This window comes from Nansenia antarctica (genome assembly GCF_963989245.1).
Source record: "Nansenia antarctica genome assembly, chromosome: 6".
In the NCBI taxonomy this organism is placed as follows: Eukaryota; Metazoa; Chordata; class Actinopteri; order Argentiniformes; family Microstomatidae; genus Nansenia; species Nansenia antarctica.
The window spans coordinates 5,299,680-5,326,002 of record NC_137676.1 but is presented as its reverse complement, the minus strand read 5'-3'; the positions used below and the strand labels follow the sequence as shown (position 1 = coordinate 5,326,002).

The following is a 26,323-nucleotide window of genomic DNA, read 5'->3' as shown; positions in this document are numbered from 1 at the left end:
CCTCCATCTGACTATCACCTCATCCATCTGACTATCACCTCATCCACCTGACCATCTCCTCCACCTGACCATCTCCTCCAACTGACTATCTCCTCCACCTGACTATCTCCTCCACCTGACTATCTCCTCCTCCACCTGACTATCTCCTCCACCTGACTATCTCCTCCACCTGACTATCTCCTCCTCCACCTGACTATCTCCTCCACCTGACTATCTCCTCCTCCACCTGACTATCTCCTCCTCCACCTGACTATCTCCTCCACCTGACTATCTCCTCCACCTGACTATCTCCTCCACCTGACCAGATGAGATGAGATGGGATGGGACTTGTGCAAGCTGTACTTGTGTAAGTAACACAGTTAGCAAGACAAGATCTGATTCGAATAAGTATTAGGGTGCATCAGCACCAAACAACCGCCCGTCTATATTTCCCAATAGCGTCTGGCTGCTTGTCGGAAAGACTATTCTTCTTCTATATATAATATTGCCCCTTGCAAAAACTAAGCAGTCTCGTCGAGGGAAATTACTTGAGCGTCTCTCTCAGTGCTTGTGCTGTACATGTGGGTCTCTGATGGGCTTACTAACACACAAACGGTGACATAAAACAGCCCAGTCTTTTTTGTGTACTGCCTATTTCGGGAAAACATGCGATTCAACGAGCCATTCAGATTGGCTGCCCTCCCTAAACTGGGGTCTCATCAGAAGTATACCGCCCCTATCTGACTGTCTGTCTCCTCCACCTGACTATCTCTTCCTCCACCTGACCATCTCCCCCCCCCCACCTGACCATCTCCTCCACCTGACTATCACCCCCCATCTGACTATCACCTCCTCCATCTGACCATCTCCTCCACCTGACTATCTCCTCCTCCATCTGACCATCTCCTCCTCCATCTGACCATCTCCTCCTCCATCTGACCATCTCCTCCTCCATCTGACTATCTCTTCCTCCATCTGACTATCTCTTCCTCCATCTGACCATCTCCTCCTCCATCTGACCATCTCCTCCTCCACCTGACCATCTCCTCCTCCATCTGACCATCTCCTCCACCTGACCATCTCCTCCTCCATCTGACCATCTCCTCCTCCACCTGACCATCTCCTCCATCTGACTATCTCCTCCTCCACCTGACTATCTCCTCCACCTGACTATCTCCTCCACCTGACCATCTCCTCCTCCATCTGACCATCTCCCCCCCACCTGACTATCACCTCCTCCATCTGACTATCACCTCCTCCATCTGACTATCACCTCATCCATCTGACTATCACCTCATCCACCTGACCATCTCCTCCACCTGACCATCTCCTCCAACTGACTATCTCCTCCACCTGACTATCTCCTCCACCTGACTATCTCCTCCTCCACCTGACTATCTCCTCCACCTGACTATCTCCTCCTCCACCTGACTATCTCCTCCTCCACCTGACTATCTCCTCCACCTGACTATCTCCTCCACCTGACTATCTCCTCCACCTGACCATCTCCTCCACCTGACCATCTCCTCCATCTGACTATCTCCTCCACCTGACGATCACTCCCCATCTGACCATCTCCTCCTCCATCTGACCATCTCCTCCCAGGGCTTGAGAGGGTTCGCCATTTTTTCCCGCCTTAGATTATGTCGAAGCTAAGAGCTAAGCATGGCAACTGCTCTGTTGTCGGCTGCACAGACCAGCACAGATCCCTACATCGTCCCCCTGCCTCAGAGGACAGAAGGGCTGAGTGGATGAAGTTTATTTTTGATGGCAACGTCCCAGCTGTAGTTAACAAAAACGTGTACGTGTGCGCTAACCACTTTGTGTCTGACTGCTTTTCCAACCTGGGTCAGTACAAAGTAGGACTGGCCACGCAACTTTTCTTGAAACAGCATTCAATACCAACTCTCCAGTCTCCACAAAACTGCAGACGAGGTAAAATGTTTGTATTAAAATATTAAAAATATATTTGTGCGGTGACTGAGTTTATTCACAGCGTTTAGTTTAAAAATACACTTGCGAAAAAGAAATGGTCAAACTGCAGGAATTCTGTTGCTTGGCAACATTGTGTAACTTTGATTAGCACCCAGTAGCTAACTTGCTCAGACCTTGTAGCTACACTAGATTTATTTTGTACACTGGATACTGTATTTACAAGCTTTTGGTTGTTACACTCAAGTAAACTTGAGTCTGTGTAATGAGATTCTTCAATAGTTTATGAAATATATATATCATTTTTTAACCTTTAAAAAAAAAATATATATATAATCTTTTCCACTGTCTGAATGAATGAATGAATGGTCTTTATTGTCATTGATATAGTACAGGTACCAAACAACGAAATTTGGGAGGGGTGGCTCCCCTGGTGCTAGGAAAAAAAAACAAAAAAACAAGAAGGGAAAGGAGCTGGTTTACATAAATAAAGGCTATGTACACTATCCACTATACTATACTATACAAATAAAACACTGTGCTGTACTCTATGCTATGCTATACCTATTCTAACATTTCCTATTCTCTGAACCTTATGTACCCTAGGGTTGTCATATTGCACATAGTGTTATTGCACATTCATTTAAAGTGTCGCAGTTTGCAGGCTTGAAATGTACACATTTGTGCCTCAGCACTACACCTGATTTCAATCCAGCAGCTGCCATCAATCCGTCCAGACTGTCCAGGGCCCAGAACCTAGGTCTTTGCTGTGTTCAGGGCCTGAATGGCCTTGGGGTAGAAGCTGAGCTTCAGTCTGTTTGTCCTTGCGAACATGGTCCTGAACCGCCTGTTCGAGGGCAGCCGAGCAAAGTGTTCGTACCCAGGATGTGATTTTGAAAATGTAAGGATACTGGCTGGTAGAACGAACATATCTAGGAAAAGTCATGAAAGGAGGGTCCTGAAATGTTATTGAGTGCAAAGATATAATATTTTTCTTTACTCAAATGACCCCTCATGGCTGTTCTAGTGTTAAATTGTCATTTATTTCATAATTGTTACAGGCCTAGTTGTTCCGCCTCTGACCACTGCCCTGTTCTGTCCTGTTCTTCCCACCCAGGAGGCCAGCAGCAACAACCGCTCCCTGATGTGCCTGGGTCAGGTGATCATGGCTTTGGTGGACGTGTCCAATGGGAAGCGCCGACACATCTGTTACAGGGATTCCAAACTCACCTTCCTGCTTCGAGTGAGTGTCCAGGCAGGAGCCAAAATGTCCGTCTGAATTCTGACATGATTGACTAGAAAGTGAAAAAGGGGGAAGTGTTCATTTAATTCCAAAAGCTAATTAGCTTCCTGATGTTTCAGTGATGTAACAGAAAACTGTTCTCTTGCCAAGACGTACATCATAGCCAACGTGCACCCTGGCTCCAAGTATTTTGGGGAAACTGTCCACCTTACACTTTGCCCAGAGAGCTAAGTTAATAAAAAATAAGGACGTGGTCTGAACCAGGAACCAGGAGGAGGAGGAGGAGGATCGGTTTCAGGGCAGCTGAAGACATTCAGAGCGTCCCGCCAGATTCTCCGGAGTTTCTACTCATGCACATTCGAGAGCATCCTGACGGGGAACATCACTGCTTGGTACGGGAACAGCACCATGCAGGACCGCAAGGCCCTTCAGAGAGAGGTACGGGCAGCCAAACGCACCACAGGGGGACCAATCCCTCGCCTTCAGGACATCTACACCAGGCGGTGCAAGACCAAGGCCAAGAGAATCCTGAAGGACCCAAGCCACCCTGATAATGGACTGTTCTCTCTGCTGCGGTCAGGGAAAGGGTACCGCTCTCACATGGCGAACATGGAGAGACTCAAGAACAGCTTCTTCCCCCAGGCCATCCGTGACCTGAATGACACCACCTAGGCCACAGCCAGGCAACTGCCCCTGCCCTCAGCAGGATGCCCCCCCCCTCCCCCCCCCGCAATATGGACTAACTACAGCACCTTATATTTATTTTAATTTATATTAATAGTATATTATATATATATATTTATAAAACTGTATATATTGATTTGTAATTTGTAAATTGAATTTTTGTATTCTACATTCTTACTCTTGTAGCACTTCGTAGGAGCCGGCAGTAACATTTCACTGTACATTGTACCTGTACGATATGCACGTGACAAATATAATTGACTTTGACTTTGACTTTGGGGGAGGGGAGAGGTTGGAACAGGGCAAGAGGTACCAGTCATTGGCTGCCCTTTGATCTTGAGGAGCGAGAGGAGGAGGAAGAAGAGCAGGAGATGGAGGAGATCCTGAACAATAGTAACTGACTATAACCCAAAAAAGGCTGAGGAGAAGATGGGGAGGAGGAGGAGGCAGGGGGAGAGGAGGAGGCAGGGGGAGAGGGAGGTGTGAGCAGAAGCCCACAGGAGAGAGACTGGTGTAGACTCTAGCTGGATGGAACAGTGAATAAGGCCATCAGTCATCAACTGTTATCGTTTGTGTATTGTGATCAAAATGTAGTTAAGACTACAGTTCAGATTCAGTTTTATACACTGCTCAAAGAAATGAAGGGAACCCCCCCACATGCCTCCCCAGACCACCACTGACACGCCAAACCGGTCATGCTGGATGATGTCGCAGGCTGCCTCGTGTAATGGCATTTCTCCCGGAGAAACTGGAGAGAGTGAGGAACTAGTTCTCATCATGTAGCTCAGTGGAGGCTGGTTGGAGGTAGAAGTCTTGAGGACGGGCTCATTGTAAATGCATGAAACGGAATGAGGAATGGTATCGAACCACCCCAGCCTCCCCTGATGTAACTAGTAACTATACAAGCTCTCTTAGACTTGGAACAGTTTCACTTAATCTAATCTAAATCATTGTTACAGCAATTGAAGAAAAGCAAGCAGACAGAAATGGATATGCTCTATGGAACGTCCGTCAGAACACCAACTAAAAGGAGGTTCCTTGGCACTGTGACCCCCAGTAAAACACGAAAGGTATATTCTTTCTCCCGGTATCTCCTCTACGCTCTTGAGACTGCTGGGAGACACAGCAAACCTTCTTGCGACGGTACATATGGATGTGCCATCCTGGAGGAGCTGGACTACCTGTGCAACCTGAATGGGCTGCAGGTACCGCCTCATGCTACCAGTAGTGACAAGGGCACTAGCAAAATGCAAAACGAGAGAAAAATCAGTCAAGAAGCATAAGGAGAGAGAAATGGTCTGTGGCCACCACCTGCAAAACCGTTTCCTTTTTGGGGGATGTCTTGTTGTTGCCTCTCCTGTCCACCTGTTGTTGCTTTCCTTTTCACCAAAGCAGATGAAATTGATTAACACTTGTTTACACTTCCTAACAGGACATCAATATCCCAGAAGTGTAATTGACTTGGTGTTATACTGTGATGATTAAGTGTTCCCTTAATTTTTTATATATAAATAAAACATTCTGGTACATTCATTGTCCCTACAAGTGATGTTGTGTCCTAGTATTCTTTCTATTATCACTTTATCAGATTTAGTTTCATGGGATATCTGATACAATGGCTATGTTCGTAAATTCGCTCTGGAAATCTGATCAGTGCTTATTGAATGCTTCTTGTCCAATCAAATTCCGTGGTCCCGTTAGGAGGTTGAACCCAGTGTGCACTCCGGCGCTCTCAGAGCGAATTTACGAACGCACCCCATAGTACTGCAACTACCTGGGCAAGCAGTCATGTTGGGCCATGGACACTTGCCATGCAACATGCAGTAGTAGTAATAATAATAATCTATATGAGATTGTACCATTACAACAAATACCAAGTATATAACAATGGGACAGTTTTAGGGTTCTGTTGGCAAATACTGTATTGATTAATATATGTTGTACAGGTAAATCCAGGTAATCTTTGCACCATTTAATTGTTTTGACACAAACAATGTCAGTGTCATGGTAATGTCACAGGTTACATCACATGATGAAATGTCTAAAATAAATAAATCTAATGAATAAAATAAAAACATCATAGCTCCTTCCTCCAGTAAGAATTACATCTCTGTTGGAAGCGAGTTGGACGCGCTGGCGTGGAAGTCACGTGTAAAGAGATAAGAGCGCTAAATGCCGTTAAAAGAGAGAGAGTCCCTAGTGAACTACATGGACCACCGTCCCTTGCGGTCTGATCAGGGTTGCCAGATGAGGCGTGGTACCGCCGAATGGGATCCTTTTGATCACGCTGGGTCGGAAAAAAGCATTTGGACGGGTTGGGCTGCTTAAATAGAACTTAGACGGTATCAAAATGTCAGTGCCTGAAATGTCAGTTACAAAATGCGTGAAGTTAAACCACACACTCTAGTAGCTACATACAATGTGCATGTTTTAACATTTATTTTACAAACATCTTTGGCAACAGACTTATACAGTTTAGGGACAGGAGATGGGCACCTGCCCAATAGTAATGAGCGGTTTTCTGACAATAATATTATATTATGTTTTGGGCTGGTGGTTTTTGGCGGATTTAGCGGTTTTTTAGACTGTGGTTAGGCAGGAAATGGTCAATCACATCTGGCAACCCTGTTTTGCGCATGTCAGTAGCGGGTTGTTGTCATGGAGATGGAATGGGACTTCTCCAAGCTGTCAATATATTTGTGATGTTCATGGTAAGATATCTTTAGAGATATATGTACGGTTATTAAAGTAGTTTTTTAATGCATTGAACATTTCCCTTCATAACTGTACTTTGTCGTATGTAGGTTGTCTGTGTATTTATTTGTCTTAAGCGAGTTTGAACAAAGATACGAAAGCAGTTGGCTAAGCTAACCACGTTATCTGTCAACTTGGCATTCCTTCAAGAGGAACACACCAGCTACGGTGGATGTTATATATCTGTTATCTGAGATCATCATTCACTCGAAGATCTATTAGACCTAGTCATCATACCTCTGCCAAAGATGATCTCGGTATCCTAAATAGAAGGTGGCTAAGCTACAGTAGCATTCATGATCCAGCGTTGAGGAAGGCTTAAGTTCAGGATGATAAGCTGCTCTCAGTCCTCCATGTGGTCTGTGTCTCTATGAGACCAACAACAGCGTCGCGTTGCTGACGTTGTTTCATGAAATGTGGCCTTTGGCTTCGCCTCCGACCCGACGAGATGCCTCTCAAGTTCTGTAATAAAAAACATGACTTTGTTTTGCTTGTATCGTTGACAGCACACAGCAGCAGCAGGATGCCTAGGAAGATCGGGTTCGTCGTGGTCAGCTCCTCGGGGCACGAGGACAACTTCAGTGCCAAGGAGCTGATGGTCCACGCGCCTACGGTCAACGGCTGGAGGTCTGCCAGGTGAGTTGTGTTTCTGTGACCTAAGGAGATGGTGATGCTGTTGTTGATTTGATCAGGTGCTGTGCTAGTAGGATGTGAATTATGATCGTATCTGGATTATTATCTTTGGACTGAAGTCAATTGGCACAGTTGCTAACTGAAATGATACTATTACTGAACAAGATACTGTATTTATTCGGCATAGACTAGTCACTAGAGCATATACAGAGTCACACACAGTTATTTACCAATAATGTATTTCACCAGTTGTTATGCGGTGGAGCGAACATATGAAATTCTCACTTTGTAAAGTACAAGTAACTGTGCCAAAAAGCAATTCTGTAAATACAATTAAATAATCAGCAGATGTATCAGTTATCTGTGAATTTTGCTCAGAGAGTAAGTGGTGCCCAAAAACACTGCAACAAAAATGTTAATTGAACAAGCTCCTGCTAAATAACCCAAGATATGGTCCTTAATCAGACCAGTCAGAGGACACACACACACACACACACACACACACACACACACACACACACACACAACTAGCTTTCCATCAGTAGTGTAGCCTACATCTAACACGCCTGCATCAGTCACTCTTCGGGTGCGTTCGTAAATTCGCTCTGAAAGTGCCGGAGCGCACACTGGGTTCAACGTCATAAAGGGAGGGACCAAGTAATTTGATTGGACAAGAGGCATTCCATGAGGGGCTGATCAGATTTCCAGAGCGAATTTACGAACGCAGCCTTTTGGGGTCATTCCCCAGGTTCTGTCCCTACCCTCAGCAGGTCACGCTGCAGCTGGTGGAGCGCAGCCGGGTCCGTAAACTGCAGCTGCTGGCCCATCAGTACCTGATCTCAGCCAAGATAGAGTTCCACATCGGGGACCGTCTACCAGAGGCCCCCTCTCCCGGTCCCTCTGGGCCGCTGCGCAGGCTGGGGTACGTTAGTAAACAAGGGCGTGGCAGGTGGGAGTTAGGATGAGGTGTGGAGCTTCGGGGGGGGGGGGGGACCTGGGGGGTATTCCATCAACATCGCTAAAGGACAATCCAGGCTTATTTTGATCAATACAAATCCAGCCTTATTTTGATGAAGACTCGCGAGACAAAATAAGCCTGGATATTCATTTAGTGACGTTTGATGGGATACCCCCCAGGTCTGTTTCAATCTGGTCGATCTTGAGTCATCTCCTTTGTGGTTGTTATGGTGGCATAATGTGGCATGTTGGTGTTGACTTGTTAAAAAAAATGTGTGGGTTGAAGTTGTGGGTTCGAATCCTACATGAGACCCATGTGTAGTAGGCCTAGATGCTGTATATTTATTTAAGTCACTTCTGACAACAGCGTCTGTCAAATGACTTCACGACATTGTTATCACAGGCATTTTCATCATTCGTCATTCACTGTGCAAGAGAGGCATGATGAGGTAAATGATGAAATGTCTTCTCTACCACCAAGGTATGTGTCCCTATCAGACAATGAGAAAACGGGCTTTAAAGCTCGCGAGCTGAAGTCTGTCCACGTGGACGCCGTCGGAACATACCTGCAGATCACCTTCCACCGTAACCACGTCAACCGCTACAACCTGTACGACCAGGTACTCCTCCTCCACCATGTCGCACCCCACGGTCACTTCCTGGTTACCACCAGTGATGTCATACATCATGTGACGGCAGCTGGTGAAAGGTGGAACAAGTCGGCAACTTGGAGACGACAAGTGTGTCGTTGATTTTCAACAACGTTGACATTTATTTACATTTTTCAGAATAAAAGTTAGAACGGTTTGATTGGTTGCCTAGTATGTTCCCTTCCTTTCACCAGCTGCCATCACATATAGCCTATTGGTTGCTCGTGAAACTATTCCCTATTCCATTGGTTATATTATACCTTCATACTATCACATTCATAATCTTTCTGTTATGACATCTATTTGGTTTATTTGTTGTTGTTTTTTGCATCAACCTTTGTTTACGATTTCAGGTTGCATTGGTTGCCATAAATGTTTTGGGAGATTCTATGGATGGCAATGATAATAACACAATTGTAAGTGGCCGCTCTTGAATGTTTGTGAGTGTTTTGTGACATAAAAACAAATGTTAGTGTGTCACTGATTGTTGAACGTGTAGTACTACTGTTATTCACCAGATGGTGCTGTTGTGATTGTGTTTGTGTGTTTGGGGTTGCCTATTATGCACTTATTTGCAACTGACAGATGTTGCATTGACATATTTACTTTCATGTCTATAGGTAGTCATGGTAACCCATTGCATTTGAAGTTCTAGCCAATAGCAAATTAAAGTAATAAAAAAAATACAAATAAAATAAATCTAGTAATTCAAACTCATTCATTTGTAATGCAGAAGAGCCAATACGGAACAAGAGCGCTCTCCCTAACCATAACAATATGTCAATTATTAATCAAATACAATCATTTTTTATTTAGTATTATCGACCAGTATACACATTTAAACGCACTGATCTAACTGATATTGTGTGTGTGTGTGTGTGTGTGTATGTATGTATGTATGTATGTATGTGTGTATGTATGTGTGTATGTATGTATGTATGTATGTATGTATGTATGTATGTATGTATGTATGTATGTATGTATGTATGTATGTGTGTATGTATGTGTGTGTGTGTGTGTGTGTGTGTATGTGTGTATGTATGTGTGTATGTATGTATGTATGTATGTATGTATGTATGTGTGTGTGTATGTATGTATGTATGTATGTATGTATGTGTGTATGTATGTGTGTGTGTGTGTGTGTGTGTGTGTGTATGTGTGTATGTATGTGTGTATGTATGTATGTATGTATGTATGTATGTATGTATGTATGTATGTATGTAAGTGTGCGGTCGGTCGGGTGTGTGTTTATGGTGCCGGGGTGCTGGGCAGGAATGTGGTAATCAGCCTTGGGAGAGCAGCAGTGTAATCACAGAGGAGGCCTGGGCCTCGTGTAATCAGATAGAACTGTGGATGGACGTGCCCTGGAGGAGGGCGGCCAGCCTCCCTCTCCGACACAGAGAGAGGCAAGATTCCGCTGAAACAGGCTCCACATTGTTGCCCACTAATCCCACTCCACTAAGCACCTCCGCCACTGCAGCCAGTGTCACTCTCTCTGTCTCACAGTCCGGGGGGGGGGGGGGGTTGGTCGGTTATCTCTCAGGGGGGTTTAGTGTTGTGCTGCTGCTGCTGCTGGTCAGTGTTGTGTGGTTTTCTAAGGGTGAAGCTTATCTTAGCTAGTCTATAGAGCAGCATGTTGAGGTTTAAGGAGGGGCGTTAGGGTTAGGGTTAGATGTTAGATAGGATACATGCGTGGACAGTACAAGGACTGTCTCTGTAGATGTAGCATGTGTTTATGTTAGGAATAAACCCGTGGTAGACTACTTACCTCAGATACTGTTTACCTGTGGACTTGTGGTCTCACCTATGGCCCCTATATTACCTAACGTTATATCTACAGATGTATACTGTAGTTATAGTGTGTCTGTCCGTCTGTCTGTCTGTTTGTCACTCTGTCTCTCTGTCTCTCTGTCTCTGTCTGTCTATCTGTCTCTCTCTCTGTCTCTCTGTCTCTGTCTGTCTCTCTGTCTCTGTCTGTCTATCTGTCTGTCTATCTGTCTGTCTATCTGTCTGTCTGTCTCTCTGTCTCTCTCTCTCTCTCTGTCTGTCTGTCTCTCTGTCTGTCTGCCTGTCTATTTCTATTAGAATGAAGTATAAACCTCGATATTCATCATTTACTTCAAGTGTTACTGTTGGGTTCTTGCTCCGACGCGGCCCATGCCTGCCTGTGTGTGTAATGAGGAGCCCTCTCCACAGTTATGTTTTAACTCAGCAGTCAGCAGATGACATGGCTGGTGTGGCTGGTGTAGCGTGGCCTGTCATTACCAGAGTGAGTAATTGTAGCTGTGCTTTTTGTCCCTCAGCCCAGCAGAGAGCAGCTGATTGAACACTACCTCAACAGCAGTCAGCATGAGACCGCCCTGGACGGGACCTACATGGGGTAAGGGATGAAGAATTACATGATAAATGGTAAATGACCTGGTAAATGGTAAATGGTAAATGACCCGCCTTATTGCAAAGCGCTTTACAACAGCCTCTCATTTACCCATTCACACACACATTCACACACCAATGGCAGCAAGCTACCATGCAAGGCGCCGGCCGGCCGGCCCGCTCATTGGGAGCAATTTTGGGGTTCAGTGTCTTGCCCAAGGACACCTCGACATGTGGCGGCTACCCGGGGTTCGAACCGCCGATCTGCCAACCCTGCAATCTATTAGACACCGGCTCTACCTCCTGCGCCAAGAAGCCAAGCCCGGTCGTCTTGGTGGTGAAGCCGCGGTTGTGACAAATGACGTTCAGATAACCATTAACCCAGAGCTTGTTTTGCAATTTTCAAGTGGGTTTCTCTCTCTCCGGGTTTGTTGACGATAGATAACAGGCTTAGGAATAGAAAGAATGGAAAGTATAAACTTGTCAGTTAGCCACGAGAAGGGTAGTTAGTTAGTTAGTTAGTACAAGAAGGGATATTTCCACTACCTGTCCAATGGTATTAAAACTATTTTTTAATCCAAAAATACAATATTTGGAAACCGAAGGCCAAGGCTTTTTTCCCCCATCCATCTGCCTATAACCTGGTGTCTCTCCCATAGTAAATGTTTTTGGCATTTTGCAGACGCCTTATTCCGAAGCGATTTACAATCGATACATTTGACTAAGCAAGTGAATCATCAATTCACCAGTTCTAGCAGGAAGAGTGATCTAGCTCAGGCCAGGGGCCATTGGCAGTCGTCGTGATAGAAGAAGAAAGAAAGAAAGAAAGAAAGATTTTTTTATTTTTTATTATTATTATATATATTTTTTTTTATTAATAGACACTGGAGAGACAGTACAGGGGGGGCACTGGAGAGACAGTACAAGGGGGGGCAGTCGAAGTCTTAGGAGGCATAGTATAGGGGAAAAGCAGGTGTCGTAGGAGACACAGTGCTGGGGGTAGTAATGACGAAAGTCTAACCTGGTGTCTCTCTATGTTAAACACTGTCTAACCTTGTGTCTGTCCCGTAGTAAGTGTGAGTCCATCTCGCCCCTGGACGACCTGGCCTTCGACATGTACCAGGACCCCGAGGTGGCCCACATCATCCGCCTGCTGGACGACAGGAAACAGGAAATGGTCCACCTGGAGAGATACGACCTGGCCAAGACACTCAAGCAGGCTATCGCCGACCTGCAGAAGGTACGTTTACTCACTGAGCTGACCTGCAGAAGGTCCGTTTACTAACTTCAGCTGACCTGCAGAAGGTACGTTTACTAACTTCAGCTGACCTGCAGAAGGTCCGTTTACTGAGTTCAGCTGACCTGCAGAAGGTCCGTTTACTGAGTTCAGCTGACCTGCAGAAGGTCCGTTTACTGAGTTCAGCTGACCTGCAGAAGGTCCGTTTACTGAGTTCAGCTGACCTGCAGAAGGTCCGTTTACTGAGTTCAGCTGACCTGCAGAAGGTACGTTTACTAAGTTGAGCTGACCTGCAGAAGGTCTGTTTACTGAGTTCAGCTGACCTGCAGAAGGTCCGTTTACTGAGTTCAGCTGACCTGCAGAAGGTCCGTTTACTAACTTCAGCTGACCTGCAGAAGGTCCGTTTACTAAGTTTGGGCGGCTGTGGCGCAGGAGGTAGAGCCGCTGTCTAATGATCGCAAGGTCGGCAGATCGGCAGTTCGAGCCCCGGCTGGCCACATGTCGAAGTGTCCTTGGGCAAGACACTGAACCCCAAATTGCTCCCAGTGAGCGGGCCCGGCGCCTTGCATGGTAGCTTGCCGCCATTGGTTTGTGAATGTGTGTGTGAATGGGTGAATGAGAGGCCGTTGTAAAGTGCTTTGGATAAAGGCGCTATATAAGGTCCGTTTACTCGCTGAGCTGGTTCCTTGGACCCAGATTAACCCTACTCTTGGCCTCAATCCCATTGTCCCATTGTCAGTCCTGGAAACTGGACCACTGGGCCCACAGGGTTTACATGCAGGTTTCACGTCCCTGTTTGTCTTCAAGTGGGTGAAACTCAACTATTCACAAAAAGGAATGCATGCACAATACCCCCCCCCCCCCCCACCCCCCCTTGGCAATGACGTAGACCTGACAGAAATTGGATAGGTGTAAGCCGTATGGTGGAAAATCCCAGAGGGACCAGGTGGTTGTTACCATATGGGCAAAAGCTATCCAGTTTCTTTAGATCCTGATGAAACGCCAAGGTGGTAGTCGGGGTTAGGAGGGCCACAAAGCTAGACAACGTTTAAATATTTTTTTGATCAATAGCAACAGACATTGCTGCATTTTTTACATTTTAAAATATTCACATTTAGCTAATATCAAGGTCTTTGTGTCGGTAGGTACCTCGTTTAATTTTCACTTTCTTAACGACGCCGCCTGATTTCTGTCAGTATCTGTAACCGTAGCCGTTAAACATTGTTCAGATTCCTGTTACCAATCACCTATGTGTACACGGTCACCATACCAACCATGAATACTTGATAGCTATCCAACAGCTGCGAAGATGGTCCGTGAGTGGTTTCTTTCTGTTTTCTGTCAGACCACAAGCGTCCCTGTAACCAAAGAACAGTGTCTTGTCCCCCGTGTCTCTCTCCTCCCCCTCCTCCCCGCCCCCCCCCTCCCTCCTTCCCCATCCAACAGGCCTATCCTGGCCAATGAGCATCGCATACACTGCCGTTGCCAAGGTGGTCAAGCTGAAAATTGTTTGTTGTTCATAACACACACATCAACACATTATCCCTTTGTCATACGATACATTGCCTGACTGGCGAGACTGAGGAGACGGGTGATGTGCCATTGAACTGTCTGCCAAATTAGCAGTTGGTGCGGTGTTGTTGCCTGGCACCGTATTAGCAACTTGGTTCAGCTATATGGAATTTCCTCGTAAAACGACACAACTTGACTTCCTGGAACTTGCGGTCATATATCCAGGTCGTAAATGTCGGTGGGATTACCGTGGTTCTCTGTGAACGTGGCAATGAACCATTTCTGATTCCATGTTTTTACATGACAGTTTTGGCCTTTAGCGAGACGCCTTTAATCCAAGCGACTTATAACAACTACGTTTGTCTTAAGTAAGTGAATCTATCCGTCAGTCATCATAAAAAAATAAAGTAATCTCTCTCCCCCCCCCCCCCCACTCTGTCTCTCCTTCTTTCTCTCTCTCTCCCCCTCCCTCTCTCCCTCCTCCCTTCCACTCTGTCTCTGTCTCTCTTTCTCTCACTCCCCCTCTCTCTCCCCCTCCCCCTCTCTCTCCCCCTCCCCCCCCCACTCCGTCTCTCTTTCTTTCCCCCCCCCCCCCACCTGCACACACTCTGTCTCTCTTTCTTTCTCTCTCCTCCCCCTCCCTCTCTCTCTCCCCCTCCCTCTCTCCCCCCCCCCCTCCCCCCCCCTCCCTGTGTGAGACTGTGGGGTAGGTAGGGGAGCGGCTGGGGCGTTATGAGGTGGAGAAGAGGAGCGCCATAGAGAAGGAGGACTACGACACGGCCAGGAGGAAGAAGGACCAGATGGAGGAGTACAGGAGGACCGTCTACCAGCAGCTGGAACTGCACCACCTCCTGGACATGGGCACGGTCAGTGGTGCAGTGGTCAGGGCACGGTCAGTGGTGCAGTGGTCAGGGCACGGTCAGTGGTGCAGTGGTCAGGGCATGGTCAGTTGTTCAGTGGTCAGGGCACGGTCAGTGGTTAGTGGTCAGTGGACATGGGCACGGTCAGTGGTCAGTGGTTCAGCTGGAGGTCCACCACCTCCAGGGCATGGTCAGTGGTCAGTGGTCAGGGCACGGTCAGTGGTGCAGTGGTCAGGGCACGGTCAGTGGTGCAGTGGTCAGGGCATGGTCAGTTGTTCAGTGGTCAGGGCACGGTCAGTGGTTAGTGGTCAGTGGACATGGGCACGGTCAGTGGTCAGTGGTTCAGCTGGAGGTCCACCACCTCCAGGGCATGGTCAGTGGTCAGTGGTCAGGGCACGGTCAGTGGTGCAGTGGTCAGGGCACGGTCAGTGGTCAGGGCACGGTCAGTGGTGCAGTGGTCAGGGCACGGTCAGTGGTGCAGTGGTCAGGGCACGGTCAGTGGTTCAGTGGTCAGGGCACGGTCAGTGGTCAGGGCACGGTCAGTGGTTAGTGGTCAGTGGACATGGGCACGGTCAGTGGTCACTGGTTCAGCTGGAGGTCCACCACCTCCAGGGCATGGTCAGTGGTCAGTGGTCAGGGCATGGTCAGTGGTCAGGGCACGGTCAGTGGTTCAGTGGTCAGGGCATGGTCAGTGGTCAGTGGTCAATGGTCAGGGCACGGTCAGTGGTCAGTGGTCAGGGCATGGTTAGTCTGTCAGTGGTCAGTGGTCAGGGCACGGTCAGTGGTTCAGCTGGAGGTCCACCACCTCCTGGACATGGGCACGGTCAGTGGTCAGTGGTCAGGGCATGGTTAGTCTGTCAGTGGTCAGTGGTCAGGGCACGGTCAGTGGTTCAGCTGGAGGTCCACCACCTCCTGGACATGGGCACGGTCAGTGGTCAGGGCACGGTCAGTCTGTCAGTGGTTCAGCTGGACATGGGCACGGTCAGTGGTCAGGGCACGGTCAGTGGTTCAGTGGTCAGGGCACGGTCAGTGGTTCAGTGGTCAGTGGTTGGACATGGACACAGTCAGTCTGACAAGGGCACACTAGTGGTGGTGTTCCCAAGTGGGATGTGAACTCATGACCTTCAGATCACCAGTCCAACAAAACAACAAGGAAGGATTCATAACCGCTAGACCATTTGTGGGAAGCCTAGACCATTTCCTCAAAAAACACTCTCAAAAAACATTCTCATTACTAACCCTAACCCCAACATTAAAAAAATAAAATAAAGAAAAGTTGGTTTACTGTTGTGCAGCTCTGATTGGCTTGTTTAACGAGGGAAAAATAAATGGTCTGAAAACAACAGGAAACAAGCGATCTTATATCATGTTGCATTGAATCACAACTCCCACAGGTCACCGCCCTGCCTTATGACGGCTTGTGCGATCCCCAAGTGGCCTTCTTTTGATGTGGCAGTAGGTACTTCCATGCTCTCGTCACAGTCTGAAGTGAGGCGTGCCTGAATGGAATGAGTTTTGGGTGTGTGAGGGGGGGGTGGTGGATGAAGGGTGATATCCAATGAGAAAGTTGGATAACATCTTTGAGTTTAAAAATAAAAAGCCTTCATCTCCAACTAAGAGCAAGTGTAGCAGTCAAGTCAAGTTCTTTTATTTTTCTTATTATTATCTTGTATACCTAACACATTGGGTCACAAAAACATCAAGGTATTTTCGAAAGTAATATCGTGAATAAGAAAATGTTGATATAGCGTAAACCTAATCCCACCTGTAGTTTATATACACACACCATCATCTTGTGAAATGTCGTCTTCTTTGAAGGTGCTCTGTCTCTGTAAAGTGTTCTTCACAACAGCCTTTTGAAACCCCTCCTCCTGCATATAAAGTATTTAAACCCTGACACCCTCTACAAGGTACAGGGGGGGGGGAAGCAGGTGTTTGACGGGAGCCCCTCCCTCCTCCTCTCTCTCATTGTCACCTGTAGATGACGGGGGGGGAGGCGTCACCGCGCGAGGACCCTCCACAGTCACCCCCCTCCCCCGGTCGCCAGCCAGCAGGGCTCAACGGCAGGGTTGCCACGGAGACGACGACGACGACAAGGAGGGGGAGGAAACCGGAGCCCACGCCCTTGGTGCCTGAGCAGGTCACCCCAAAACCTGTCAGCCCCCTGCTGCCACGGTACCAGACCCCCACACCCACACCCCGCTCCCACCCAGCCGTGCCCAGGATAGACGTGAGTCCCCGCTAATAGCTAAATAGAGTTCAAATTGCTCTAATAGCTAAATAGAGTTCAAATAGCTAAATAGCTAAATAGAGTTCAAATAGCTCTAATAGCTAAATAGAGTTCAAATAGCTAAATAGCTAAATAGAGTTCAAATAGCTCTAATAGGTAAATAGAGTTCAAATAGCTCTAATAGCTGAATAGAGTTCAAATAGCTCTAATAGCTAAATAGAGTTCAAATAGGTAAATAGAGTTCAAATAGAGTTCAAATAGCTAAATAGAGTTCAAATAGCTCAAATAGCTAAATATAGTTCAAATAGCTAAATAGAGTTCAAATAGCTCTCTAGTTAATGTTTACACCAATGGTATTGTAAGTTACTATGAATACACATGCACCACCATGTTCCCTCATTTCACAAGTGATCAAATATTTATTTTACCTCGTCCTAAACAAAAACAACCCCTGCACACAAAGGGTGTGGAACCACTCTTGAGTTCGAACATTGCAGGTTACAAAACCGGTGTTTAATATAACGTGCGCAATATTGATTCTGTGCTAAACATTAAGCACTTTTCTGAGCTATTGTTTGCACAACCTTCCCCCTGACATGAATTGAACAATAAAGCACATAATATCACTCCAAACCCAAACATATACCACCACCCCCCCCCACCCCCCCCCCCCCCCCCCACCCACCCTTACTCATAAGCTGGTGCTTCTGTGTCTGGGACACTGGTACATGTAGGATTATGACCAAGCTTTGATGGTTTACTCACCAGTGTGACCAGCCCTTCCAGGTTGAATTTCAGAATTTAATTAAAAAGTGTGAAACACTTGGGTGACTTCAGGTGTGTGCCAACCTGGCTGGAAGACCAGGCTTTTAGCCTTTTACAGGACCATACGAGCACCATGCCAGTTGGCTGGACAGAGTTGGACTTAGAGAAATGTACATTTGGCTGTCTTATTATTACACTTACACTGGAGTAGTGTAACTCATGATATATTCAACGACCGAAAGTCAGTGAAAGCTAAATCGTTCTGTGGTCGAAAGTGTGATCAGTCACTCTTTTCAAATCAATGACCTTCTATTATTAGTCATGAGTTATTCATAGCGAGTCTATTCATAGAGTCTGTTGTCCTTATCTTACCTACTGTATATACATACGCTGTTCCAGTGACGTTGTTCGGCCTTATCTGGCCTATATACATACGCTGTGTATCAGTGATGTGGTTAGGCCTGAGCGTCTGGGGCTCTCGCCCCGAATGTTTTATGAATACGTAGTCCCGGATCTATGGATCCTGGAAAAAATGGATTCGGTGAGTAATCCCCACTAGGTAGTAGTGTTATAGTTAACTAGGTAGTAGTAGTGGATTACTCACCGAATCCATTGCATTGCAATATTTTGGCTTGACTAGCGAGTGATGTGTCATTGATTTTCAACAACGTTGACATTTATTTAAATCTTTCAGAATTAAAGAACAACAACAAAAAATGTGGTACAAGCCAAATAATCATGTAGAGTAAGGCGAGAGTATCTCCTACCTTGTTTAATGGGGGGGGGGAAAGTGGTCTGAAAACAACAGGAAGCAAGCGATCTTATATTATGTTGCATTGAATCACCACTCCCACAGGTCACCGCCCTGCCTTACGACGAGAGACCCCTGCCTACCCTGCAGAGGAAGGAGAGGCTGGGGGAGACACCCCTGAGCCAGCCCGATGACTCCCCCCCGCCCCCCTCTCCCCTGGGTACCCCCCGTGGCCCTGGGGTGACCGGGGAGCCAGAGCCCCTCACAGAGAGGGCCCAGAGAGAGGCCAGCTTGCCCATCGAGGTGTACGGGGATGGTCTGGTAAGAGAGAGAGAGAGAGAGAGAGAGAGAGAGAGAGACCATTTTCTCCCAAACACACAATGCTCCTACTGTATCGGACATACAGCACACACGCACGTAGTACAGCACATACGTATGTAAGTACATTCATTTTTCTCATGTTATAAGATGGTCCCCCGTGGCACAGTTGGTGGAGCATGGGGTTAACAATGCATAGGTTGTGGGTTCGATTCCCGCTGGGACCACATGTACTGAGTCGCTTTGAATAAAAGCGTCAGATAAAGTGGCATCCATCCATCCAATACATATCATTATGGGATTATAATCATGCAACAACAAAAAAGAAAAAAAAATGATGATGTCAGCTTTCCCTCCTCTGATCCAAATGATGACTCACCGATAACTTTACATTTGACATTTACATTTTTGGCATTTAGCAGATGCCTTATTCCAAAGCGAATCCATTTTGACGAAAACAAATCCATTTGACTAAGTAAGTGAATCATCTATCCACCAGTCCTAGCATGAAAAAGTAATCCATGCTCAAGCCAGGAGCCCATTGCCATTATTATAATTTTTTAAAAATTATTATTATGACAGGAGAAACAGTACAGGGGGGGGGGGGGGGTAGTAGATGTCTCAGGAGGGACAGTTCAGGTGTAGCTTGAAGAGATGGAGGTCTTCAGTCTCCGGTGGAAGATGGGGAGTGACTCTGTTCTGCAGTTCTGACAGATATCTCTCTCTCTCCTCAGGTGGCTGGAGCCTATTCAAAAACCTGGTCTTACAGAGAAGATGCCCTCCTGGCCGTCTACAAGAAGCTGTCTGCCGTGGCACCTGGCACCCCCAAGGAGGAGCTGAGGAACCTGATAAGAGCGGCAGTGTTCCTGGTCAAGAAGGCCCTTCTGGACAAAGTATCATCTGTGAGTTTAGAGAGATCACTCATTTCATTTCAAACCTTTATTTAAAACTCGATAGCCACTGAGGTCACCCTCATTTACAGTGACGTCGAGTGTACAATAGAACAGTGAGCAAGGGCAAACAAACAGTGAGCAAGACAGGATTAAAGGAAAAAAATAAAAAATAAAGACAATTGCAATCGGTAGAATACAGTTTTTGCACCAAGAGTTTAAAGGTAGAGGGAGTTCCATGTATTAGGGGCATCAATAAAAAAGGCTGTTTTACCTGAAGGTCTGAACGCGCATACGGTACCCGAAGAGAAAGCCAACTATTAGATCTGGTCACATAAGTACCAAGACTCCAGTCCAATAAAGATGAGATATAAGGAGGAAGCTTGCCACAGATGGCCTTGAAAACGAACAAGTTCCAGTGGTAACTGCGCCTCAGAGAAAGAGAGGGCCAGCCAACCTTGTCATAAAGTATTTACCTTCCAGGTACCAAGGTACTACATTACATTTGAATACCTACATTTGTCATTTCTTTCTTTCTTTCTTTCTTTCTTTCTTTTTTATACTAGAAGTTGGATGTTGTTGGTTTCGGAGTTGGTGGCGTAGTATCACCCAGTATCACCCAGTATCACCCAGTATCACCCAGTATCACTCATTTGTATTGAGTGCCTCGAAACAAGATTTTTTCACCCAGATTGAATCGCTTGAACAAAATGTAGTACTTTGAAAAAAATGATTGTATCAGGATTATTATTACACCCACGTTTATTGCCTTTGGCGGCGGTACTGAAGCTGGAATTCGGTCTGAAGGACATGTTATATTGTTGCTGTCCCACATAGAAGCATGTTTCGGTTGTGGTTATTTCAGTTTATGTTTACTTGGTGAAATAAAACTAAACTCATATTGATAGAACGAACGGGTGATAGAACGATTGGGTGATAGAACGAACGGGTGATAGAATGAATGGGCATTTTTCACGGGTAGGAGCTATGAATGTACCTTTTTTTTCCCCACAGTGCAGTGTTTGATTGGATCAGGCCGAAATCTTGGCTTGTGTGTTTGCTGAGTTAATGATGACGGACTGCAATGCCCCCCACTCCCCCCTACATCCAAATAGGTTGTTTCATAAGGGTTAGGGTCTCTCCCTGTGATAAGAGTGATTGATTAAGTTAAAGCACGAGACCTTGTCCTTTGCTTATAAAGCCTATCTCATGATGATAACAAAATGACACACCAGCGACATGAAGGACACCAAGTCAAGGTGGACTGGGGACCGAACGGCTGGTTTAGTTGCTTATATGGAACGGTGGGTGGATGGTAGACAGGAGGCTTATTCTGTTGTTGTCCATCTATTAAAAGCTTGAATCGAAAATATTAAAATAATAACAAACCGTTTGTGAACACGAGCACACCATTCCTACCAAGGGTCTAACAAAATAAAGTAACATAGTACCAAATATTATAAATCATAACCGATTGGGTAACTAGAACGGGTAAGTGACACCGTTGGGCCACACACACACACACACACACACACAAATATGTTTTTCGTCTATATCACAGTCAATCTTTGATTAATCATGTTCTCTGAATACCTTACACTGCAACTAGTCACCAAGTCACACAGCCAGCACACAGTCGTCGCCCCCCCAGCCCCCCTAACAATGCTCCCCCTGTCCAGTTCACATTCCCACCGCTCTCTTAGAGGTCTCTCCCTTAAACAAACATTATAGAACATTTATGACAAGGCTGTCCTTGTATATCCAGCCACTTTCTCCTAGTCTCACGTAGCTGCTTCTGAGCCACTGGAAAAGCAGGGCCGCAATAACCCTAGGATGATTTATTTTGGTTGTAAAAAGAAAAAGAAAAAAAGAAACACCCTGATATTACCGCGATATTTTTTATTTATACGATTATTACCAGGCTGCAGCAGCCAGGTTCTCGAGACTCGAGGCTGTTCAATATGAAAAGCTTCTTCTGGAGGCCGGGGTTTTTTAGTCACCCAGCCACCCATTCATTCCTAGACTGGATGTCCCTGGCATGGTTTCTTCAGTTTCTGCTTTGTTAACTGTAAAGACCTCTGGCAGCCAGGCTTGAAGAGCCAGCTAGCTACTGTGCCAGCCAGGCTAACTCCCCTTTCATTCCCATGCAGCAATGCTACACTTCGGTAGCTAGCTTCATCCATTACATTTGCATCTTATTTTCTTTTTACATTTAGCAGACACTTTTATCCAAAGCGAGTACATTTTTGTCTAATGTAAGTGAATCTATGCATCAGTCATCATAAGCACACATCTATGCTAGGACCAGGGGCCATTGGCAGTCACAATGCGAGAAGATAGAAGGATTATTCTTATTATTTTTGTATTTTATTTTATTATCAACAGTAGAGGAACTGTACTACAGAGGGGTAGTTGGTGGGGGGGGGGAGGTCTTTGGGAGGGACAGTCGGCACAAGATGTAGCCTGAAAAGATGGGTCTTCAGGGGTTGGTGGTGGTGGTAGCCTAGACGTTAGAGAGGCCAGCTAGCAATCGGAAGGTCGGTCCATCTGGTTCGTCCATCCACATCTAACGTCCACATCCGTCCACCGTCTTTTCAGTGAGTGTCGTGTCTCTCTGTCCTCCAGGTGTTCAGTGAGTGTCGTGTCTCTCTGTCCTCCAGGTGTTCAGTGAGTCTCGTGTCTCTGTCTGTCCTCCAGGTGTTCAGTGAGTGTCGTGTCTCTGTCCTCCAGGTGTTCAGTGAGTGTCGTGTCTCTGTCTGTCCTCCAGGTGTTCAGTGTCGTGTCTCTGTCTGTCCTCCAGGTGTTCAGTGAGCGTCGTGTCTCTGTCTGTCCTCCAGGTGTTCAGTGAGTGTCGTGTCTCTGTCCCCCAGGTGTTCAGTGAGTGTCGTGTCTCTGTCTGTCCCCCAGGTGTTCAGTGTCGTGTCTCTGTCTGTCCTCCAGGTGTACAGTGAGTGTCGTGTCTCTGTCTGTCCTCCAGGTGTACAGTGAGTGTGGTGTCTCTGTCTGTCCTCCAGGTGTTCAGTGAGTGTGGTGTCTCTGTCTGTCCACCAGGTGTTCAGTGAGTGTGGTGTCTCTGTCTGTCCACCAGGTGTTCAGTGAGTGTCGTGTCTCTGTCTCTCCTCCAGGTGTTCAGTGAGTCTGTGTCTCTCTCCTCCAGGTGTTCAGTGAGTGTCGTGTCTCTGTCTGTCCTCCAGGTGTTCAGTGAGTGTCGTGTCTCTGTCTGTCCTCCAGGTGTTCAGTGAGTGTCGTGTCTCTCTGTCCTCCAGGTGTTCAGTGAGTGTGGTGTCTCTGTCCCCCAGGTGTTCAGTGAGTGTCGTGTCTCTGTCTGTCCTCCAGGTGTTCAGTGAGTCTGTGTCTCTGTCTGTCCTCCAGGTGTTCAGTGAGTCTGTGTCTCTGTCTGTCCCCCAGGTGTTCAGTGAGTGTCGTGTGTCTCTGTCCTCCAGGTGTTCAGTGAGTGTCGTGTCTCTGTCTGTCCACCAGGTGTTCAGTGAGTCTCGTGTCTCTCTGTCCTCCAGGTGTTCAGTGAGTGTCGTGTGTCTCTGTCCTCCAGGTGTTCAGTGAGTGTCGTGTCTCTCTTGTCCTCCAGGTGTTCAGTGAGTGTCGTGTCTCTGTCCTCCAGGTGTTCAGTGAGTGTCGTGTCTCTGTCTGTCCTCCAGGTGTTCAGTGAGTGTCGTGTCTCTCTGTCCTCCAGGTGTTCAGTGAGTGTCGTGTCTCTGTCTGTCCTCCAGGTGTTCAGTGAGTGTGGTGTCTGTCTGTCCTCCAGGTGTACAGTGAGTGTCGTGTCTCTGTCTGTCCCCCAGGTGTTCAGTGAGTGTCGTGTCTCTGTCCTCCAGGTGTTCAGTGAGTGTCGTGTCTCTCTCTGTCCTCCAGGTGTTCAGTGAGTGTGGTGTCTCTGTCTGTCCTCCAGGTGTTCAGTGAGTCTCGTGTCTCTGTCCTCCAGGTGTTCAGTGAGTGTCGTGTCTCTCTGTCCTCCAGGTGTTCAGTGAGTGTCGTGTCTCTGTCCTCCAGGTGTTCCAGGCCTCCCTGAAGCTGCTGCGGCTGCTGCTGACCCAGCTGATCCCCGGCCAGGGCCTGGGCCGGGCGGAGGTGGCCCACTGCGTGGAGCAGACCTGGCCCAACCTGGTCTCCAGGACCGGAGACTCGGCCACCAGGCTGCGAGCCGTGGCCACCGCCTTCATCCAGGTAGGGTTATTTCAAATCAAATCAAATCAAATCAAGTTTTATTTGTATAGCGCATTTCTCACAAGATGTGATTCAATGCGCTTCACATGATGACAGAACACGCAAGCAGGCAACGGTAAAAAACCTGTACACTGTGCATCCAGGAAAATTCCCTTGCAGCCCTCTACAGAGCGACTACTACCAGTTTGCCTACCAGCGCATTTATCACATAATTATAAAAAAAACTGTGCAAGGAGGGAACGAAGCCCAGAAGGCTTGTACATAGTTCCACTCCCGTCAATAGCCAAGGTTCAATACACTACAAAGAACACTTAATACATGTAAATAAGACAAGAGAAACCACAAACAAAATCATATCCATGGGGCAAAAAGGTAGGATAGCACAAAAAAAACTGAAAAAAGACACGAGATACATAGCTTGCATATGCTTTGTTTAATTCTCCAGTTTTTGGTAAATGTGTACTTGGTACTGGTGTGTGCTTTCTTGGCCAGGTCTCCCTCGCCAAAAAGAGATTATAATCTCAAGGGACCTCCTGGTTAAATAAAGATTAAATAAAAATAAATAAATACAAATATTCTAGTAGGGTTGCCAGCTGTCCTGTAGTATTAGCTGGGATGTCCCGTATTTTGAGCTGGATAAATATACGGGAGGACCTCCCTTGTCCCATCTGTTCATCCAATCACAGGCCCCCCGCCATGCGTACGTATAGCGTATATGCGCCAATTCCTGCAACCCCCCCCCCCCCCCCTGCTCCCCGCCGCCATGTGCAGTGGTCCACCATCTTTTGTAGTGAGAAAGTTGGCAACCCTAGATGCTAGCTGCCTGCTAGCTTGAATGGATACACAGTTCAGAATGTGTATTTTGTGGGACTGCGTTCTTCTGATACAAAATGGCTGCCGTGTCACCTAGATGCGTCACTTGGGTGGGGTGCTAACATGTTGATTGTGGGTGGCTGAAGCGAGGTCCCTTTCTTAGAGTGTGAAGTGCTTTTAAGACTTTGTGAAAAGAGACTGTGCTTTGTGCTCATGTCATCCATTGTCTTATCTTTCCACAAAACAATTGATTGCGTGCTGCTGCCTACTCCTGACCTGACGTTGGGAAGGTGGAACCGAGTTAGTCACGTTCAGTCCAACCCAGTGCTAACTTAGCCATATGCTAGTAGCTACACTTTGAGACACGTTGTCCACTGTGGCTCAGTTGGTAGAGCACGGCGCTAACAACACTTAGGTTGAGCGTTCGATTCCTCCTGTGACCATATATACAAAAAACATAAATGTATTCACTCACTGCAATGTAAGTTGCATTGGATAAAAGCTTCAGCTACATGACATCTATCTCTCTCTCTCTCTATCTATCTATCTATCTATCTGTCTATCTATCTATCTGTCTGTCTGTCTGTCTGTCTGTCTCTTTGTCTATCTATCTATCTATCTATCTATCTATCTATCTATCTATCTATCTATCTATCTATCTATCTATCTATCTATCTATCTATACAACCCATATTTGTCCATGAAACAGCTGTCGTCCAATTACTTTTGGCCCCTCGGGGGCGGCTAGGTATTAAAGAGCTGTAATTCCTAAACCCTTCCTCCAATTTGGACGTGAATACCCTCAAATTAAAGCTGAGAGTCTGGACTTTTAAGCCCGTAACTTGAATATGTCTTGGTAAACAGCTAAAATAACGAAAGTTCTGTCAGTGTCCAAATATATATGGACCTAACTGTATACACACGCAGCTGGGTATGGAGGGGGAGCTAAAGGTGATGGTGGGGGGGGGTAACAAGCCCCATGTTGTACTCATCTGGAGGGACTTGGACTCCCCCCTCAGAGTCTCTCCAGGAACACAGCGTGTGTGTGTTAAAGAGAGAGTGTGAGGGAGTGTAATGTACAGTGTAAGCAAAGAAAGTGTGTGTGTGCGTGCGTGCATGCATGCAGCCATCTCAGTTGTGTGGTCATGTTTTTGAGTGTAAGCAAATAAAGGGTGCGGGTGTGTGTGAGTGTGAGTGTGAGTGTGAGTGTGAGTGTGAGTGTGAGTGTGTGTGTGTGGGGGGCTTGCATACGTGCGTGCATGCATGCAACCATCTCAGTTGTGTGGTCATGTTTTTGAGTGTAAGCAAAGAAAGTGTGTGTGTGTGTGTGTGTGTGTGGGGGTGTGTGTGTGGGTGGGTGTGTGTATGATTGCGTGCATGCATGCAACCATCTCAGTTGTGTGGTCATGATTTTGAGTGTAAGCAAAGAAAGGGTGTGGTTGTGGGTGTGGGTGTGGGTGTGTGCACGTGCACGTGCGCAACTATGTCATGTTTTTGACTAGGTCTTAGTGCGTGTGCGTCAGCCAATACTGTGTGGGTGTTGCGCCTGTATGTTCACAC

General features: G+C 46.8%; 2 protein-coding genes across 2 annotated transcripts in view; both read left to right on the top strand.

Moving 5' to 3' along the window:
* Positions 1–26,323, top strand: part of LOC308160063 (cytochrome P450 2J2-like) — a 57,938-nt gene that overhangs the window by 26,379 nt on the left and 5,236 nt on the right. The gene's annotated exons all lie outside the window — the stretch shown is intronic.
* cep104 (centrosomal protein 104) overlaps positions 7,116–26,323 on the top strand; it is a gene marked incomplete at both ends in the record, with an annotated part of 33,609 nt that continues 14,401 nt past the window's right edge. The window contains 11 exons of the mRNA XM_080533528.1: positions 7,116–7,228; positions 7,974–8,147; positions 8,664–8,802; positions 9,186–9,248; positions 11,136–11,212; positions 12,277–12,445; positions 14,665–14,820; positions 16,796–17,044; positions 18,666–18,881; positions 19,613–19,780; positions 23,777–23,950. Coding sequence (XP_080389654.1) covers positions 7,116–7,228; positions 7,974–8,147; positions 8,664–8,802; positions 9,186–9,248; positions 11,136–11,212; positions 12,277–12,445; positions 14,665–14,820; positions 16,796–17,044; positions 18,666–18,881; positions 19,613–19,780; positions 23,777–23,950 — 1,698 coding nt within the window. The remainder of the gene's footprint in view (positions 7,229–7,973; positions 8,148–8,663; positions 8,803–9,185; positions 9,249–11,135; positions 11,213–12,276; positions 12,446–14,664; positions 14,821–16,795; positions 17,045–18,665; positions 18,882–19,612; positions 19,781–23,776; positions 23,951–26,323) is intronic.